This window comes from Mytilus galloprovincialis, chromosome 7 (genome assembly GCF_965363235.1).
Source record: "Mytilus galloprovincialis chromosome 7, xbMytGall1.hap1.1, whole genome shotgun sequence".
NCBI lineage: Eukaryota > Metazoa > Mollusca > Bivalvia > Mytilida > Mytilidae > Mytilus > Mytilus galloprovincialis.
In genome coordinates, this window is record NC_134844.1 from 11,694,440 (window position 1) to 11,715,669 (window position 21,230).

The window sequence follows — 21,230 nt, forward strand, 5'->3', positions numbered from 1 at the left end:
GGTTTTGTCATATGTTTTAAGAAAATAAAAAGAAAAAATGGTGTCACCGTACTTGTTTTCTTGCTACAAGTTAGAAGAAAAAAATTCCCTATCTGTCCAGTATAAATTTTTTACTAAAAGAGTTATCTTCCCTGAAATGGCTCATTTGAAAAAAATGATTCAAAAAGCAAAATAAAATGATATTTGGTTAATTATTTTGAATTATACAATAAATTGCGAAGTTTTCTTTATATTTATTAAACAGTCTTACCATCAAATTGCAAATCTGTCCAAATTTGCAGATTTAGGCAAATAACTAGACCGATTTTTTACTGTGATTGTTCAATCCAAGATGGCGGTATACCATGAATCTACCTTAAAACCTTATAATTACTCTGTGTCATACGTCAAGTGCAAGCCGAAGAAATTACAGTTTTTTTTCAATTACTGTTTTTATATTGGCTTAAAGGATTAAATACTTGTAATTTTACTGTTCGCGGCAATTCTTTCTTCCATTTTTTGTGTGTGGAGATCATTGAAATAGTACCAATATGCAGGAAGGTTAGTTAAAGTACTTTGATAATAGGATAGTTTTGTACATATTTTGTTAGTTAACAGTTATGTAATCATATTTTTTTTAATGGACCGTTAGTTATAGAACGTGTAATTTTAATTAATACAACATTACACGGTATTTTAAAACAAATGTGTGTTTTTGTAATACGTAATGTTCCAGCTATCGGTACGACATATGCAATAGGTCTGCTGTACACTATTGCAAAATATACTGTACTGCAATGACAATCGGGAACAAATCTGTTGTAAACGACAGGAAAAAAAAAACCAACAACAATTGTTTATAAGAGCATATATATATGATCATAACATACATCGATATAGGGTGTGGAATCGCGCTTGTACAAACATTGTTAGAATGATTGATAAAATCTTAGCAAAACTAGATTTCGGCGATGATTTTTGTTTTGTTTTGTAGATTTCATTTTGACAATTTGCTCTCATTTATTGATACAAGATTACTTTCTTACAACTGGTCCAGGGCTTTGCTTATCAATGAAGAAAAAGCTCCTCGAATGTAGCAAATTTGAATATGTTTCAATCAATTACTCATTAGATTCATTCAACTTCGTTAATGCATATTTCATATGTTCTATTGTGTTAGTAATTTTAGTAGGGTAACTTTGCATTAGAAATCATGAGATGTTTCCTGAAATTACATTTTAATAACAAAAACAATAGGGAATTACATGATGTACTGCAACAGTTTTGTTAGCTCAGTGTGCCATACAAATGTCACAGACTTTAGAGTTTTTTCTTCTTGTTTCTGTCTGCTGACGAAGTTAACACTCATATGTTAGTACATATAATGAAAGCGACGTTTCACATATGATGTCTTACTGTTGTGTTATCATTTTCTCGTGCTGCTTTTTCTGTTTTTTAATCAATTCTTAATCTTCTGAATGCATTGATTTGTCCCGTTTTCAATTTATTCGCTATCCTCATTTTATCTCTTCTTTTACTTTCCGTATTCGATGTTTTTTTCAAGTTTCTCAACAGTATATGCGATGTCATACGAATGTAGCAGTCGTCAGATGTGTCAGATAGGGCCATGGTTGTTGACATACACTGCTTCTTTGAATTTGCGTATTCCATCCTGTAATAAAGGGTTTTGTGTGTGTATAATAACTAGGAACTTCTATGCATTTGAGTAAGATTTAAATTGTTGAATTTTAGGGTAATATGAAACTGCCGTGATCACTGACTAGAGTACAGACACACGAACAAAAGTACAGAAACACGAACAATGTATGAGGATCTCAATGACCACGCCGAACAATTATTTAGTATTATTGACTTGGACGGGTCTGGGTTTATTGACGAATCAGAATTAGCACAGATTTGTGGCGATTTACCACTGGACGAGCTCAAAGAAATCTTTCAGGAACTTGACAAGGACGGTGACGGGAAAATTAGCCATGATGAATTTAAAGTTGGATTTAAAGATGTTTATAAAAATGTAAAAAGACGCCGCCATTCCAGTAAAGCCTCGGCAGATGACGTACCTGATCTTGATGCTCTAGATGATTTTGTTGGTTCACTAGACGAGGGTCTGAAGGCATTAACATGGTGAGTGTTTTATCTTCTACTACTTGCTAGGTGTGAGGTAGTCTATCAAAACTAGTTGTATTTCTAAATGTTATACTTTACTGATAAAGTATTTTTGTTTGAAAAAAAAATTAAATAACGGGAGAATAGTTCTTTCAAACAGTTTGTAACTTTAAAAACACCTTCTACATATACAGCGCATTGACATACCTTAGTATGTATTATGTGAAGCCTGTTTTTGGAATACAGCAACAAAGAACTCTACAGATTAATTGTAATAAGAACACGCAAAAGTTTGCATCCTCTAAAACATGTATGTACACGGTCCAGACAGCAAGCAAGCTAACCAAAGATATTACTTTTACCAGAAGTCCAATGCTAGACTGCTTTAACCTCCATACTCAATGCAATCTGCTGTAAACGGAATATGGTTTATGACCAGAAAACTGTTCGATTTGTTTGTTTCAATTCATTTGTCATTTTTTTCTTTGATGTATAAAGTTCGTAGTCCTTTCTAAGATCTGTTGTGGTTTTACAGAGAGACCTTGGATGAATTCAATCATAAACTGCGTGTCATATAAAGTTCACGAATAATAACTTTCAATTGAACATTTATATCATTTATTATTTTCTCCAATCTGGACAGGAATTACAATCTGGACAGGAATTACAATCTGGACAGGAATTAATATTTTGCATTAGTTTTTATTTGGTGAAAAACAGTATTGATCAGTGTGAATTGTATTAGTCATCATTATGGATATTTTGTTATTATCAAGCACCTGTTACAGTATCTGATACACACGAAATATTCAGCCCAGATATGGTCTATATTAATATAGCCGTGTTATGTAGGTGTTGGAATAAAAGCATTAAAATTATATAAAACCCGATAATTATTGATTAAATATGCAAAGTATTTTTTTTGCGACAGGTTATCCAAATGAGTCAATCATGTCACCTTGACATGTTTAAGGTATTTTATCAACATGTATTTTAGTTTATACATATGTATGTATGCAATAGTAAGCGCATTTAACCTTAAATATATTGATTCTTACATTAAATCGTGGTTCATTATTATACCCATGTTTGACTTAAACTAAGTTCTTTTGTTAGATGTATTTCTATTTGTATCCATCTGATGAGTTAAGCCTCTTTCAACTGATTTTTATAGTTCGTTCATCTTTTCTTATATTGTTACACCACTGTCTCAGAGTAGAGGGGGTTGGGATCCCGTTATCATGTTTAACCCCGCCATATTCTCTGTGTATGTGCCTGTCCCAAGGCAGGAGCCTGTGGTTTAGTGGTTGTCGTTGTTGTTGTGTTACATGTTTGTTTTTCGTTTATTTTTTTATACATAAATTAGGCCGTTAGTTTTCTCGTTTGAATTGTTTTACATTTGTCATTTTTGAGCCTTTTATAGCTAACTATGCGGTATGGGTTTGCTCATTGTTGGAAGCCGTATGGTGACCTATAGTTTTTTTAATTTCTGTGTCATTTGGTCTCTTGTGTAGTGGAGAGTTGTCTCATTCGCAATCATACCGCATCTTCTTTTATAGAATCAAAATATTTAATGTATTTCTTTGCCTTATTCGCAGGCATATTACTGTTGAAATCAGATTTCAGTTGGCTTTGACTTAGACACTGCATGTTTGGCAAGAAAAGTATTGAATGTTACAATTTCCTCAATACAATGCCTGTATTACCAGATAATCTTGTCCGGTCTTAAAAGCCGTAGTTTTTTCTTCAGTTTTACCAAATACCATACCGGAGTTACAAGCTAATGTTGTCCAGTCTTTAAAGCCGCCTTTTTTTCTTAGATTTTATCAATAACTCTTACCGATTTTAACAGTTTAAGAGTACAACATGAGTGTTCACTTGGTTAGGTTTATAGGATTGATGTAAACCTCCCACTACAGAACCTAACTCTTTGTTACAGAGATTACAGGCCACATGTTACAGACCTCTTTATTAATGGTCATTTATGTAGACAAAATAATATTTGTTCTTACTTATAGTTGTATTAAAACCATCAATACATTTGTGCAAGTAGATATTGCATTCTTTGACCGACTGCATCTGCAGTATATAAAAATAAGAAGATGGAATATTATTGCCAATGAGACAACTAGAGACCAAACGAGACAAAAATTGACAATCATTGATTATCACAATTGCCTTCAACAATGAGTAAAACGCAGACCGCATAGTATATCTTTTTGGTATGTAATGTTGTTGACTGCACAATCAAATATTGCTATTATTTTAATTTATCAACAGTTGAATACATTGCTAAAACCATTGTCTAAATTTATTTACATAAAATCACCGACCGATCCTTGGACATGTATACCAACTGTTGTAGACTAATATAGAACCTATTATAAGTAAACAATTGGTCACATGTTTACTAATTCAACTTTAATATTAGAACGGAATTATAATCTGGATTTGATTTGAAAACCATGATGAAAATGTATATTATTCATTCTTCTAAATCTTCATTCATAAATCAACAAAAGTTAAAAGTACATTCATATTTTTATTTTGCTAGTTAGAAAGACCACAGTCCTATATGTGACATTTTATATATTAAGATGTAAATTCTTAGTCACTTAGACTTTAAAAAAAACAAATGATATTTGGTAACACATATTAATTTTTAATTAAACTAATGTCACAACTTAATTCTCCATGTAGAGTAGACATATAAAGATAATGTTATCCGTAATCTTTTAACATTAATTTTTAATTTAATATCAAAGTTTTCATCTGTCTTTGGTTTTCAAACTTGAAGCATTGAAAAAAACCAATAAAGTTTATCCAGTAAATCGTCTATTATGTTTCTATATACAGTACATCACATATAGACTTAGAACAAGATAGCGTCACTATATGTCCTTATCAGTATATATGTATAAAATACTGCCAATGAAACTCTCTACCATAGTCCAAAAGACGTGGATGTAAGCATTTAAACGTCACATTAATTATCCTCACCATTCCCTATGATTATGCTTCATGTACCTAGCATAATAAGCAAATAATTTAATTCAGTAATTTTTACAATGTACACGTAACAGGTTATATATGATATCTTGTGCATTGTATGACGTACTTCGGGAAAGTAAACAGCTTTGAAAGTTACCGTATCACCTCTATTTTTGTACACGCTTTACCTTTAAAGAGCAAGCATGGTATAAATAGAAATTTTCCTTTAATTTCCTGTACTTAGAATGACTCGATCAAATAAAACGTCACCTTTGTTATTTGAGGATAATTGTATGAAGTTAAAGATTTCAATAGAGATTGTCCTTTGTATACCCGATGATATTTGTATGAAGTTAAATATTTCAATAGAGATAGTCCTTTGTACGTGTTGTGTAAGATGTTACTTTTCAATACATAATGTTATCGTGTAAACAAGAAGAAAACATATATTTATACACTTGCGTATTATAATCTTTTGTAATAGTCTCTTGCCAAAGGGAAAGTAACAAGTGATATAACCTTTGTGAACTATTTAGTTAGCAGCTTAAAGATTACCTTCATTTTGATCCGTCTTATTGTATCTGTTGTCTGTATAACTTCACTTGATACGAATTTTGGGTAGATTCTATCACCCGTGACTAGAAAACTTATTGGTTATATCTGCTAAATTCAGCACATTTTCGTTTAATGGCTTGATATATAAGAAGACTGTATTGCAATGGGTACACACGGGGGAAAAGGGGGGGGGGGGCTGTTTTCTGCTCTTTGGTCAGATTGTTGTCTCTTTGACACGTTCCTCTTTTCCATTCTCATTCTCGATTTTAATTATTTACTTTCTACTTATGTCGTGAGAGAAGAACAAACATTGGTTATATGTGTGTTGCATTGACATTATCTACCCTTACCTTGGTCAGTATTCGACGAAATATTAAGTCTAATAAAAAAAATATATGTATAGCTACAGATGAGACAAGACATGATTCTATATGATAAAAAAAAAAATGACTCTTTTAGCTTGACAGAGGCCTAGTTAAACTTGACACGAAGATTATTTATAATTGGAAAATTTGTAGATATACTATAAATATTTATGTTTAAAATTTAATTTAATGTTTTGCCTGTCAGTTCTGCTTAGTTAAGTTTAATCATATAACATTTAGGACATTAAGCATGACCCTTAAAGGAACTAATATTGTAATAATATTTACGTTTGGGACAATTCAAATAAAAGGTAGTTACAAAAACACATAAGTTTATATAAAGCATTTATCAGGGATAAGGTGAGTAAAATATTATGACAAAGGACAACATATAACTGGTTCAATTATACCATCTTTGGACCCAGATATACATGTGAATATAATCAAGAAATGACGGATGAACATAATAGAGACGCATAGTTAACCGGAGAGTTTATTTGAGATTGTCGCACATGATGTTACTTTGAATAAGTAGGTTAAGTGCATTGCGTGTTGGAGAACATTCAGGAAAGCCATTTCTGAAATTTATAAATTCAGCTTGCAGCAGCAAAAACGTCAGTACAAAACAAAGACTAATTTTTCATTATTTAAAAATTCCATGGAGTACTTCGTGTAATTGTTTCAGAGTACAGTAGACGTCTAGGTTTGTTGTAAAGTCATCTCATCAATGAAATAGAAGTTCACAACGACTGTCACGAACACTTTGTTCTGAAAGAAAAGCTTGCATGTTCCATTATTATAGTAAATGGGTCGTCTTACTATAATTGAAAAATCATATTTACTTTACCTCGTTATGTTTAAAGTTCCCAAACGACAAACTTAACCGATCGTGACAGAGATAGAGGGTGTTGATTGTAGGTTCATAAACTAAACAATCTGTCAAAAGTCGCTTTCACCTGTAAACATAGAGGTCCTTTGATAATAAACAAACAATGTACATGTAATGTGGACACAAATTCGGACGTTGGAGATCGTGTCAGTGGATAGTTAATTAAAAAGAAAATTAAAATTAAAACGTATTACCAGGATATTTGAGATTACACACGAAGATGAACGCCCACAACTGCAAAACTATACATTGTCAATTACCTGCTATCAGTTTAGAGAAAATAAGAAATATATACACCTGTAAATACTGAAGACATAAAGACAGCTGTTGGGAACCAAAATATTGTGACATTTATTATGAAAGGAGAATAAATAAAATAAAATAGGATTTAATATAACGTTTAAACCAATAAACAGACCGTGAAAGAGGAAAAATAAAAGATAGGATCACAGTGAATAGAAAGAAACTTTATGTTTTATGTTATTTTTAAATTTTGTGCAGTGCAACTAGACGTTATGTTATCATCTAGCATTTCGGACATATATTCCTAATGGATAAAGCATGTTTAAGAAAGTCCCTGAAGTAGTGTTTTCTGATGTTGGGGAGGACGAATCGTATACAATCGATTCATTTCGACACGTGGCAGATCGTCTAAATCTGTCGTCGGACGAACTTCAAACAATCTTTTCAGCAGTCGACAGTGACGATGATGGCGTCATTACTAAGAAAGACCTATGTGCACCTTCACCAAGTCCAAGACGGAAAGGTGACCAAACATCAGAAATGTTACCCCCACTAGAAGATAATGATACGATTAAAACGGATTTAGATGTTTTGTCTGAGAAAAGGTAATTGCATCTTTCCCAAATCTATGACAACTTATACCTTGTTTCCTGAGAATTCGTCCTTGTATATTGTATCTAAGTATAAGTCATACCATTGTCAGGTTTTCTTTGTACAGAGCTCATTTTCCATCACAGCAACCACATTTAAGTTTCGATATATGTTATGTTATGTTGTCGGTTTCGATATATGTTATGTTGTCGGTTTCGATATATGTTATGTTGTCGGTTTCGATATACAAATGTATGTTTATGTTGTCGGTTTCGATATATGTTATGTTTTCGGTTTCGATATATGTTATGTTGTCGGTTTCTATATATAGAGAGCCGTGGTGTAGTGGTTAGTGCTTCGGACTACTAACACAAAGGATCCTGGTTCGATACCCGTCTGGGATGAAAATTTCAGGAACTGAATTTTCGGCTCTCCCTTGACACCATTTGCGAGTATGGTCTCGAGGAAACGATGATAGTCCGTCGGAAGGGGACGATAAATGGCTGACCCGTGTTAAGAGAGAGCCATATCTCTTGCACGTTAAAGACACCCTTGTAGATTTCGAAAAAGAGCAGGCTAATGCCGCTACAAGGCAGCACTCGCACCCGCAAAGTGGAAAGGGATTAATATAAGTTGCAAAACTTGTTTCCCAATCCACTATAAATAAATATGTTTAAATTAAATATGTTATGTTGTCGGTTTCGATATATGTTTATGTTGTCGGTTTCGATATATGTTATGTTGTCGGTTTCGATATATGTTATGTTGTCGGTTTCGATATATGTTTATGTTGCCGGTTTCGATATATGTTATGTTGTCGGTTTCGATGTATGCATAAATGTTTCAACGCGCAAATTGCATTTCTTAACAATGTGTAAGTAAGCCCACTTATTTTATAATTGCTATGTGCTATTGATGACCGTACAATATTGCTAAACTGGAAACAAAATATACACTAGAGGGTTTCATCATCTCAGAAGTCAATATTTCGGTTCATACATGATTTATAACAAACCTCTCTAAAATTGCCCTTTTGTAAATTTATATATTATTAAGAAACTGAGTTTTCAACTCCCAAAGCCTTCGATGGATAATTTCCTTTTGGGTCACATAGCTCTTCGACTGTTTCGGTTCTTTTTGTGTTTCTTTGATACATATGACGTGCCTCTGTACTTATTTGTCTATTTGCGTTTTGTATTTCTTTGATACATATGGCGTGGCTCTGTACTTAAACATCCCGTCATTGTGTTATTGTGATATGGTAAATTTTTGTATTCTTGTCTAATTTTTGCTGATGTGCTTTGTCTGTATGCTTTTTTGTGAGTCTTTGTTGCCTATTTGTTTGTTATTATAGTCAGTGAGATATTCAACTGATTCAGGTTCTTGTTATCCTTGGCTTTCAATAATTTGTCTTTGAGCTTTCCTGATACAGGTAAATTAAGAGAAGTGCTTAGAACACCGGAAATTTATATGTAGTGTTAAAATTGAGATCAACTTGAAACTTAGTACACATGTTCCCTATGATATGATCTTTCTAATTTTAATGCCAAATTAGAGTTTTGACCCCACTAAACTTAGACGTTGATAGAGGGAGTGGGGCATCCGTGTATAATGGACACATTCTTGTTAAGATTATGAAACAAAAACAAAAAACAGTCCGAGAATGTACACCTGTCATGGTTCTATACTATTTGTGTAAACAGTAAGAGTCTTTTTAAATTTTCTCGACAATTAATCTTCCAATATTTGATTTGATCCTATTTGGCATTTTGATTTAAAATCAAGCAAAACTTGTTTGTCACTACATGTTATATGTGAATCATATTTGTTCGTTGTTACAGTTTACGGAGTAATTATGACACAAGCATGGTGTCTGTGAAGGTTGCATTTGAAAACAGTTAAATTTTCATTTAAAAAAAGAGGAAACTTGTTCGATTATATAAAATAATGTTTCATTGTATGAACTTATGAAATTCAAGCAGTGACCATGGAATACGAATGGTTTGTTGTTAAAATACATTAGAACTTGTTGTGTAGTACTGATACTCGTCAGTTGTTAAATTCCGTGTGATGTCGTTTGTTTGTTTGTGCTTGTGGGTTTTTTTTGTATTGTTGGGTTGCTTTTTTTGTATACATATTGCCGTTAGTTTTCTCGATTGTATTGTTTCATTTCTGGGTATTTTATAGCCGACTATTCGGTGGGTGTTTTGTTCATTGTTGAAGGCCGTTCAGGTGAATAAAGTATAAATTTGGTGGATAATTGTATTATTAGCAATCATACCATACCTCATTGTTTTTATACATATATTCTGTTATTACTCAATTGGTATGTTTCATATAGGATTTTTATAGCATATCAAATTAACCGTATGGTTAATATGTATTTATTTTTAATATGTCGATGGACAAACACGATTTTTTTTTATTTGTTTGCTGATTTAAATATCATATATAACTATTAACAGCTGGAAAGCTTATGGCGTAATCTTCTACATAAAGTAGTCTAGGACATCTGCCCTGATTAACTATACATGCAGATATAGAAAATAACAATCACCAGAGATAAACAAATAAACGACCTGTTGTTCCATTTTATTTATATTGTTCGAAATGTTTGTTTAGTTTTTTCCATATGTGACCATTATACGATATTCTTTTGTGGTACGGTATGTCATTGTTTTAATGCTTACCACCGGCTTGACCTTTGTGTTACGTTCAAGTTATTGTTGGTAAACAATAGAGAGCACAATTTGATCACGATTTTTCAATCATATGCCGACTTTTCCACCCTAATTCTGTAAATGGCCACCTTCTTTTGTAATCTTGACTGTGCTGGTTTTTATTCGTATGCTTTGTTTATACGACATATGTTTTACTGGTTTAACCTCAACCCATTACCAAGTCTGACTATCTGGACAATGTTGTGTTCGATGTCTGGTTGTCTGTTTGTATGTTGAGCAGTTCAATATTTGTTGGAAATTCCTGTTATCATTTTTGTGCATTAGTTAGAATCATGACATTCGTTTCAATTTCAATTTGTTGGATATGTTTGACTTTTTAAAACTTATAGCCATTTAATAAGGGACTTTCCGTTTTGAGTTCGTGTTCGTGTTCGTGTTTGAGTTCGTGTTTTTGTTGTTGGTTATTCTACTTTTTAATAACTTATCATTAATGATCTTATGTAAATTGAGTCAAATAATGTTATTTTCTTTTTTTTCCAAATGAGTTGTTTGTTGTTTGTTTTGTTTGGTATAGTGTGCCAAAAATAAAGATATAGGTTTCGGAGTAAAAGTTATATTTTTAACTTTTTGAAATTACTTCATGAGTAGCCGTCCATTTGAGTTAACATATTATTTCCCCATTAAATCAGATCTATTCTATACATACATACTAAATATTTCTTTTCGCTAACATGTGATTTGTTTAATTGATTGCAACCAGATTTCAATCATATCCATCACGGTAAAATATACATTTTGTAAAAAAGGATTTATTATAAGTACATGCTTATTTTAAATGTCAACTGCAAGTAATGGCTTGAATAAAATTTTGAATCGAGATAATCATTCTATGCGAAATATGTACACATTGCAAATATATTTTAAGTTCCATATAATGACAAAAGCGTATATTTCTTCATATAATGTGTACAATTGATAATTGTGAGGTTTTTATAACTAACCAATACCGTATAGTCGGTTATAAAAGGCCCTGACATGAAAAATGAAATGAGCTCATCACTGAAAGGATAATTGTAGTAATGCGGGGTTCACACATTGCCGATTATTGCTCCCGTTTGAGATAAGACAGCGATACGACACGAAAAGTGAAAAAGTCGGATTAGTATCCTCAATTATCTGGAATGTCCTATTATTGTCTGAACGCAGTCGTTTTAGTTCGTAACAGATTCCTACTGGTCGGGAAGGGTCCGAATAGTTCGGCAAAGCACCCCGACAGTTAGGTGCGTCCCGTAACATTCGGGGAAACCCAGCCGATTTTGTCTAGTCGGATTACAATCGTGCCTATGTCGTGACAGATTCTGCTGTATCGGATCGAATTCCTAACAATGTTCTGTGTATTCGGGACGGTGTCCTGTGGAACGGGAATGATCTGGAGAAGTCCCGACAATAACAGAATACAATACGACTGAGACCAGACAAAGCCGTTTGCAATGCGATAGAGCCGACCGTGATAGGATTACGTTCCGACAGTACCCGATCATCCCGATTATGCCGACAGTTTTCGAACGGATAACTTCCGTCAGCGTCGGTTCACTGTCTTGTCACTATCTGATCTCTGTCGGATTACATTCGGTAGAATCGGGACGCAGTCGTGACAGACTCGGTCGAATTTTACCTGGCGAAAGATACAAATCGAATTTCCATCCACGATTCACAGGATCTTGATCAGACTTTTGACAAATTTTAATCGGGAATGGTCCTGTCAAGGACGGCAGTACAAATCGTGAATGTGTGACCCCAGCTTTAGACAATAATGCTCAACCACATTATCTCTATATACAATCAAAAGTATAGCTGTCATTCTGATAACAAGACAGCATCACTTTTTGTATTATCAGGCTGAGTCTGCTTTCACATGTGCATGTGCAGGTGCCTGTGCCAAGTCAGGTAGCTCGTCTGTGGCAGTCATTATGGTTTTGTCGCTTAGGAAATTTGGTCTTGAAAAATCACTGCTGAAAATTTATTCATGTTTACCTTTAAATGTGTTTTTTTGTTGTTTCATTGTATTGCTGCTTCGTCGAAGAATCTCTTTCATAACAAAGAAAAAATACTTGATAGGTATTATACAAAAAAAAAAAACAATCATATGATCATCACAGCTTTGAGCTGGAATATTTATAACGTAATCTTCTAAATTAAAAATAATTTCCCTGACTGAGCATCTGTTTGTAAGATGTAAATCATACCACTAATATATGTCAATGTAAATGAGACCACCAATGTATGTCAATATGACTGAATATATTTAAATAGGTCATCAATCGGTTCGCTGTTTAATACTTTTTTTCATTTTTTTATAAATCATATATCTAATGAGATAAATTTTCATAGTAGCAATAATTAAATACATAAAAAAAAAACATACATAAAGAATGTAAATCATAGCAATAAATAGAATAGACATGTTTGTGCAGTGTTTAATTTTTTTTTTTAAACCAAAACAACGATATATTTATATTGTAATGATTTTTTCCTCTGTTATGTCCCACTAGTAATACCTTTTGACCACTGAGTGTGCTGGCACTGTAATAGTGTGTTCAATCTTGAAATGTCGTAATGACAATCCCGTCCCCCTTTCCCCCGAATGTGACTTACCAAATTAGACTTATAACCACGCTTGTTCTTACAGGAGCAACACGACGAGTGCAACATGTGGAGGAGGATCTGCCTACCCGTCCGGAGCACCCGCATTTTTTGGTGGGTTTCGTGTTGCTCAGTCTTAAGTTTTTAAAGTTGTCTCTTTATCTGTTTTTTAGCCATGGCGTTGTCAGTTGGTTTTCCATTTATGAGTTTGAATGTCCGTTTGGTACATTTCGTCTCTCTTTTAATGATTACATTTAATGTTTGCTCCAGATTTTCATGATCAAATTAGAACAATACAATCATTGTACATGTTTTGTCGTTATAACCACAACAGGTGCTGAATATGTTATGTTTTACACATTGTCTATTGCTTCAGTAAAGGTCATTGTACAAGAGGTTGAAAGGTATTTAGGGTTGTTCGATTTTCCCATTTATTTCAATCTTACATTTCTATTAAGTAAATGAACGCGTGACAAATGCTTTTCTCTATTTCAGCCAAGAACAAGTGTGTGATCTTTACCAACAACTGCACGCCTCAGACAATCCAGAGCTACTCCAACATTTCGAATCAATCATCCTCGGTGTTATAAAAGATGTCAGTACGTACAAAGTGGAAAACCAACGACTGGAGAAAACATTTAAAAAGTAAGATGCGTGCGCAAGTATATAGCACAATCAAATTCTGCGCCGACACTTCGTAATTGTTAATATCATGATAGTATAAATGTAGTGTATAAAAAAACAAAAGAAGTAAGAGTAGAGATAACTGAAATTATCTTGCGACGATGATTAGTTCATCATGCATTTTGTTGACGTACGCTAACTTAAGCGTAAGGTACTATTAACGAAAATACCGAACTCCAAGAAAACTTCAAATCACAAAAATCCCTTGTTAAGTTACAACATCATAAGCTCAAACACATCAAGTGTATGGAAAACAAGATAAATGTCATATTCCTCACTTGAAACATGCATTTCCTTATGTGGAAAATGGTTGGAAAAACCTGGTTTATAGCTAGCTAAACCTGTCAATTGTATGAAAGTCGCATAAAATTCGATTATTTTGACAATTATGTGTGAACAAAACAAACAGACAAGATGGATACGAATGTCAAAAATAGGGATATTCACAATCTTAGTCACTACAAAACCAAACAAATATGTCAACAAAGAAAAACAAAATTGTAAATAGACAATATTTAAACTTTATACGATTTTTTTTTGCGATTTTGTGCGTGTATGTAGTGAGTGTTTGTGTGTGTATTTTACTTAAGAAGGCCAGACGTTTATAAAACTACCTTCCACAGATAATCATGGTAGTATAGTATTTGTCAATGCATTCATCAATTTGATAGGGCACTCTTGTAATATAGATACATATGAACTAGATGTCCTAATGTACATGGATGTAGCCGTGTAAGTCTTGTACTAGTGACGAGAGTACTAGAGTTCTGGAGAATTTGAATAAAAATCAACTTTATGAGATACTAAATGTATTTAACGACTACTTATAACTAAATGACTAAATGATTTTCTTATCAAAGGGCGAGACATTTTTGTACTACTGAGATTTTTTTCCTTCAAATATCAATTGAAATACATGTATACTATTTGCTTTGAACAGCAGGTTAATCAAAGTCAATTGTCATTTCTTCTTTCATCTTAAGCATTACGTATATATTTTGTTACGTAACAATTCTAGTGATATATAATATATATTGATATTTACTTAGTTATTTTCATAAACCTAATGTAGAGAAAATGGTAGAACACAATCCTCGTTCGTATTTTCTTGATAAAAATACATTTGATGATTCAATCGGCATGCATTTTATACGCCTACATTCGACAATGTGTTACCAGAAAAATCCAACAGTGAATATAATTAGGGTTTCTTTTTATGTCATAGATACTCAAAATGCAGCATATATTCAGAAAGAAAAATCACCAACTGTAAAAACGCTTCAAAAGCACCAATATCATAAATGATAACTGTACAGTTAACAAATTGATCGATTGTGCTTTCTTATTTTAAAATTGCGTAATAAATTAAGCGTTAATTGCGTGCATATGGTCTTTCCTCCATGAAATATGTATAGTGCAAGAAGTTGAGAGAAAATATAACTTAATTTTTGTAGACTTGATAGTGTTCCCGAATATCTGATTTCTTAATTTTCCAAAGACATGGCATTAAATGACTAAAATAACAAGTTTGTAACATTCCTATAGTACCCACACCTTTCAGCTTAGATATCCTATTAATACTATTTCGCACATTTACTTTTCTAACTACACACGAAAAAAAACCCCAGATATTTGTACCACCTCCCCTTAAATAAATACCGAAAGATGAGCAAAAATCACTGTTAAGCAATGCTCTTTAACTCTGTACTTGTTTGGCTTTCTAACTTTTTTGATCTGAGCGTTACTGATGAGTCTTATGTAGACAAAACGCGCGTCTGGCGAATTAGATTATAAGCCTGATACCTTTGATAACTATTAATGATGATAAATTAATTTTGAGTTCAAGTAAGACTTTTTAACAATTTTTGAACATGTATATAACATAAGATGATGCGGTATGATCGTCAATGTAACAGCTATTCAAAAGAGGCCAAATGAAGCGGATTTTATCCATTACAACTTGCTTTTTGTTAAAGTTAACGTCTTCGTCATTTGGTTTCTAATTTATAGCTTTCTCATTGGAAATTATACCGCATCTTCTATAGTTATCATTTATTTCACTGTAAAGTTCCTACAACGAGAAAAACATCAGAACATATGTAATAATTATCTAGAAATGGCTTGACTCAAAAAATTGGTATTAGGCACATAAATTATTCACACGAAGACGATAGGCAAACAGAACTCGTATAAGAGTACTCACATGCAATAAGTTAAAGCTATTTCAATTTTATTAACAACTAAGTTAACACTGCTTGGCAATTAACAAAAATTACCCATTTACAAAATCAAGCATATAGTCATTATTTTACTTATTACAAACACATGTAGTTCTAACTTGGGCTTACGTTGAAAGGTCTTTACACGTTTAGAAAAGTAAATTAAGTAAGAGATTCAGTAAACGCTGAATATCTATGAACGCTTCAAACTTCTGATTTGTCTTTCAAACCTAAAATGCATATGAGATTTGCATTTTAATGTTTTATCTAATTTCTCCATTTTAGAGAAAAAATCCAACATGACAAACATCTACGACAACTGGAAGAAGAAATGGAAAGAGAAATGTCAAAAATGGAAGAAAGAATAAGGGAAAAAGTAAGTTTCTATTGAATTTTGAGTGGTGTGCTGAATCTCATTTACGTGTACCTCATATCTTTTATGCATATCATCATTAATAAATATTGATTCTTTAGCACAATGATGCCTAAATTTGTTCATTTCATACGAATAAGTGTGTGAAAATCTGTGTCTTATCAAAAAAAAAAATACCACAATTTTCCAAAAGATTGAATATAGAATTTACAATAAGAATCAGTATAAACAGTACCAGAGGGAACTATGTACAATGCACATTAAATATGGCTAAAATTCATGGGACCATTAAACAACAGTCTCGCCTTATCTGGTATTATATAAAAGAAATTAGCTATTTATCTTGTCGTACACTACATGTATAATTGCCATTCATATATATTATCAAAACATCAACACTATTGCATTGCAAGCTGGCGTCTATGATTCATAGGAAAACTATCCGTAGGTAAGAAAAAAATTTGCAATTGACCTTTTATAAGCTTTGAAACACATGTTACCTAACAACCAGTAGTACATTGTATATGGAATATGTATAACATTGATTTTATATGATTGTTTTCTAATTTGAATCAAAAAATTTGTTTGTCATTTGTAAGTTTAAAATAAAGCTGTGAATTCAGGAGCAGATATTATTAGAGGTGTCTTTTTTTTTTATATAAATGAATGAAATTAGATATTGATACTACTGAAATTAAAATAAAACAAGCGGGGAGAGAACATAGATATTTTCGAGTACAAAAAGGATCCAATTAATTGTATTACAAAATGTCTGTTAATCGCACTGATGCTTGAATTATAGTATTGTCACAAAAACAATCGAGTTGTTGTTCTATCTTGTCTCGTCTTTGTGGAAAACAAATCAAAGTTGAGAATCTCAGAAATTATCTGAAAATGACAATTTGAAAAAAAATTGATACTAAGGCGACATTCCTTATGGGTCTTGTATCTTAATTTGGATTAGGGTTAGTAATTTACATAATTTATGTTCCAAGTATCTTTATATCATGAACGAAGTAGTTGGTGTATATACCGTTTTGTGCCTTTTTGTTACATATTTGTTTGTTTTATAGCGATTAAGATTATAATACAATGTTGACTATGAACCCCTATTTTTGACATTTGTACCTATTATGTCTGTTCGTACTGTTCACACATCGTTGTCAATATAATGGAATTTGAAACGACTGTCATAAAAGTGAGAGGATTAGCTAGATTTAAATAAACTCATCATAGATACCAGGACTAAATTTTGTATATAGGCCAGACGCGCGTTTCGTCTACAAAAGACTCATCAGTGACGCTCGAATCCAAAAAAGTTAAGAAGGCCAAATAAAGTACGAAGTTGAAGAGAATAGAGGACCAAAACTCCTAAAAGTTTTGCCAAATTCAGCTAAGGTATTCTATGCCTGAGGTAAAACCATGTTAAATCCACCATTTTCTACATAAGAAAGTGCCTTTACCAAGTCTGGACTATGACAGTTGTTATCCATTCGTTTGATGTGTTTGGGCTTTGAGTTTGCCATTTGATTATGGAGTTTCCTTTTTGAATACTCCTCGGAGTGATTTTACTTTTTGTTACTACTCAGATAGTACTATCAGGGATTGATAGTATACTGGTAACGTCGCCGACGCTTAGGTAGTAGAAAACGTATGGTAATGATATCATTGTCATACTGTAATGAGCTTGATCAGTTTCTTCTTCACAGTTTGAGAACTAATAAATAATGACATCTTACCCGGCTGAAAGTCATATATAAGAGTTTAGCTTAAAAATATATAGGTATGCACCTCAAACATGTATATAACACATGAGTGTTTGATTTTAACAGGAACAAAGAAAAGTGCAACAAGAAAAAGCTCAACTGAAGAAAGAACTAGAGACAGAATTGTTAACATGTCAACAAAGTTACAATGTCATGCAACAGGTGAAAAAGGCAATTAATCTTAGCTTCTTAATATACTGAACCAATTAACGTGGGTTTGAATTTCATGAAATAGGATTTTTCGTTTCAGCATTCTTACTTTCAAAAATAAATATTCTTTAATATACATTTTATTTAAATGAAAAAGAACGATAAGAAAGTGCAGAAATTTACAGTTTGTAATATTGCTTTATGTGTTTTCTTTATTTCCCTAACTTTTATGTTGAATAGTCAACATGTATTACATACCGAATTTTATTAACATGTACTTGTACTTCGGTAATTTCACTTATAGACAATATCATTATGAAGAAGCAAGTAAGTATATGCTTTAGATATTAAAGGGTTGATTACAGATTACAATGTTAATAAAGCTTCATTTTGTATCCAAACCTACCATATTTTTGGAATTTATGCACATGAAAACTTCTTCTTTACAGGAGGGACTTGGGAAAGAAAACAAAGAAATGGAAGAACAACTTTTGAATTTACAGAAATCATTAAATGATATATCAGTGGAAAATAGACAATTAAGGAGTGAATTAACAGACAATAAAACAAATATGGCTGTGGTGCGGACAGAGTTGTCAACATATAAACAGTCATACAATGAAAAAGTCAGAGAACTACACTTGTAAGTATTCACTTGGGTCAGCAGTATTAAAATCCAAATACACTGTTTTTATCACAAGTGGAGAACATCTGCTTGAAAAAACCCAGTATTTTAGTAATCTATTATTTATTTTAAAAACTATGTTTTGGCATATTTATGTTCTCAAAGCAAAAAGGATTAGACACAAGTAAAACATGCTAAGCATAAAGCATAAAATAAATGAAACCAGATTGATAAAGGCCTGAAAACAAGAAGAAGTCCATCGTTAATTATTATGACAATTAAGATTATATAGTGAAGAGTCATATCTGCTTTTTTTTGTCTTAAAGGGAAAAAGCCACTGTAGCAGATATTATAAAAGAACAAGACAACTTGACACGACAGTTACACTTGTTACAGTAAGTATGGCCTCCTCATGTTTAAAGAGGGACACTTATTATGCCACTGCTGGTGGAGATGTATTTCCCCGAGGGTATCACAAGCCCAGTAGTCAGCACTTTTTTGTTCTGACATGAATTATCATTGATATGGTTATATTAATAAATTAACTGTTTACAAAATTTTGATTTTTTTTTCAAATACTAAGGCTTTTCTACCTCAGGCATAGATTACCTTTGCTGTATATGGTAAAATTTTTAGGAATTTTGGTCCTCAATGCTATTCAACTTCGTACTTTATATCAGCGTCACTGGTGAGTCTTTTGTAGACGAAACGCGCGTCTGACGTATATACAAAATTTCTCCTGGCATCTATGATGAGTTTATTATTAAAGAAAGCAATGATACATATAACCGCTTGAATTGCTAAATAGGCTTCATTAAATTCTCCTTCCAATGAAATATTGTATAGTTTACTGTTGGGTCACACAGAAGCCCTTTGCATTATACATCTCTGTTACATTTCTACATAAAAAATACCTATTGTTTTGCAAATGATTTTAATTGAGATTAATTTGTCGCTAGATTTCGATATTGTAGGCGACATAAACCAATACATATTCAGAGTATAGTATTATTTTTCAGTTTAATTGATGGTCTGTCCTTTCATTGACTGTTTTTGATGGCCCTGTTACCTCTTACTTCTATAAACACTAAGTTCAAAAGTCAGTTATATTACATATTATTTGATATTTCAACTACATTTCAGCAATGCTAACAAACAACTACATGACCATAACGATGATTTAATCGAATCTTTCGAGAAGCGAGCGCCAAACAGACAGCTGTCATCTGTAGTAAGTAAAATTACGTACATTGTTTCAATTAATGTCTATAGTAATAGATACTGATTGATAGATATTTGAAGTTTTTCCACTCAACAAAAATTAGTCTTTTTTTGTTTAAGTAAAATGATAATGAAAGAAACGTGCGTTGTTCTGTTCAAATATAGTGATAGTTAAAATAATAACGCTTTGTTCTGTTCATGTAAAGTACTATGTTTTCGTGTCATTCTCTTTAAGTATGTGCAAACCTACATGGCGGTATATTTTCAAAATGTTCAAATCATAAAAATTACCTTTTGTTGTATTTAAATATGATTAAAGTGCAAGTAGCTCGGAAATCATGAATGTTCATGTAAATTCCAGTTGATTCTGAATAATAGTTTCATACTTGTAAAGGACGTTTGTAAAATGATTTATTTCTTACTTTTTATTAAAAAAATATATTGTGTAGTGGTTATAATAATTTTGAACTTTTCAGTCATTACCTAACTCAATAGCAGGTGACAGAAGAGGCTCATTAATGAGTGACTATCTACCTAGCGGACCATCATCGTATGTATTCATTACAAATACTTGTTTTTTAATTAATTTAGTTTTTGCCTCCCCACACCTATCTCACTTCTCAAAAATCACACATAGAAAGTCGTCCGCTTTTAGTTTTTCTGCGTTTTTATATACCTGTGTTTAAAACACCAGTCATGTCAGTTTGTCGTTACTATTTGGATACGAGGTGTCATACCACCAATTAAAAGTCCCTATCTGTTCAACCAAATTTTACAATTTTTACAGCTTTCTAAATATTTTACCTTAAGTTTAACTTCATAGAAACCATGTATATCCTGAATTGTACATGTATCAGCTTAAATCTTAAATTAGTCTACTATGGAGTGCATTAATCCTCAATTTTGAATTCAAACTCATAAACAAGTAAATTTTAGCTCAAAATGGTCTTAATATATTTCTCATTCACCAAAAGTTTCATTTCTGCCAATTTGTTGGTTAGTGTAAGTAAACAATGACATCAAATGCACTATTTTTTTGTCCGAGTAGGCATACTTTCACATACGTTCTAAATTTGAGGGAGTAATTGGTGGTATGACACCTACGAGTATCAGTCTTAGCCATTTAAT

General features: G+C 32.3%; 1 protein-coding gene and 1 long non-coding RNA gene across 9 annotated transcripts in view; one reads left to right on the forward strand and one right to left on the reverse strand.

Moving 5' to 3' along the window:
- Positions 1 to 21,230, forward strand: part of LOC143082311 (ras and EF-hand domain-containing protein-like) — a 40,972-nt gene that overhangs the window by 7,394 nt on the left and 12,348 nt on the right. For 2 of the 8 annotated variants that reach the window (XM_076257943.1, XM_076257946.1), the window contains exons 1-9: positions 438 to 540; positions 1,732 to 2,124; positions 13,560 to 13,709; positions 16,253 to 16,343; positions 18,173 to 18,268; positions 18,706 to 18,899; positions 19,208 to 19,276; positions 20,025 to 20,112; positions 20,579 to 20,652. In XM_076257943.1, coding sequence (XP_076114058.1) covers positions 1,802 to 2,124; positions 13,560 to 13,709; positions 16,253 to 16,343; positions 18,173 to 18,268; positions 18,706 to 18,899; positions 19,208 to 19,276; positions 20,025 to 20,112; positions 20,579 to 20,652 — 1,085 coding nt within the window. In that variant the 5' untranslated portion in view covers positions 438 to 540; positions 1,732 to 1,801. Of the gene's footprint in view, positions 1 to 437; positions 541 to 1,731; positions 2,125 to 6,945; positions 7,755 to 13,116; positions 13,179 to 13,559; positions 13,710 to 16,252; positions 16,344 to 18,172; positions 18,269 to 18,705; positions 18,900 to 19,207; positions 19,277 to 20,024; positions 20,113 to 20,578; positions 20,653 to 21,230 lie in introns of those variants that run through there. The other 6 variants (XM_076257947.1, XM_076257949.1, XM_076257945.1 and 3 more) reach the window with 4 other exon arrangements.
- On the reverse strand, positions 1,203 to 6,981 carry LOC143082313 (uncharacterized). Its single transcript, XR_012980341.1, has 2 exons — positions 6,865 to 6,981; positions 1,203 to 1,651 (listed from the first exon to the last, which is right to left on the reverse strand). It is a non-coding gene; the product is annotated as an uncharacterized LOC143082313 (long non-coding RNA).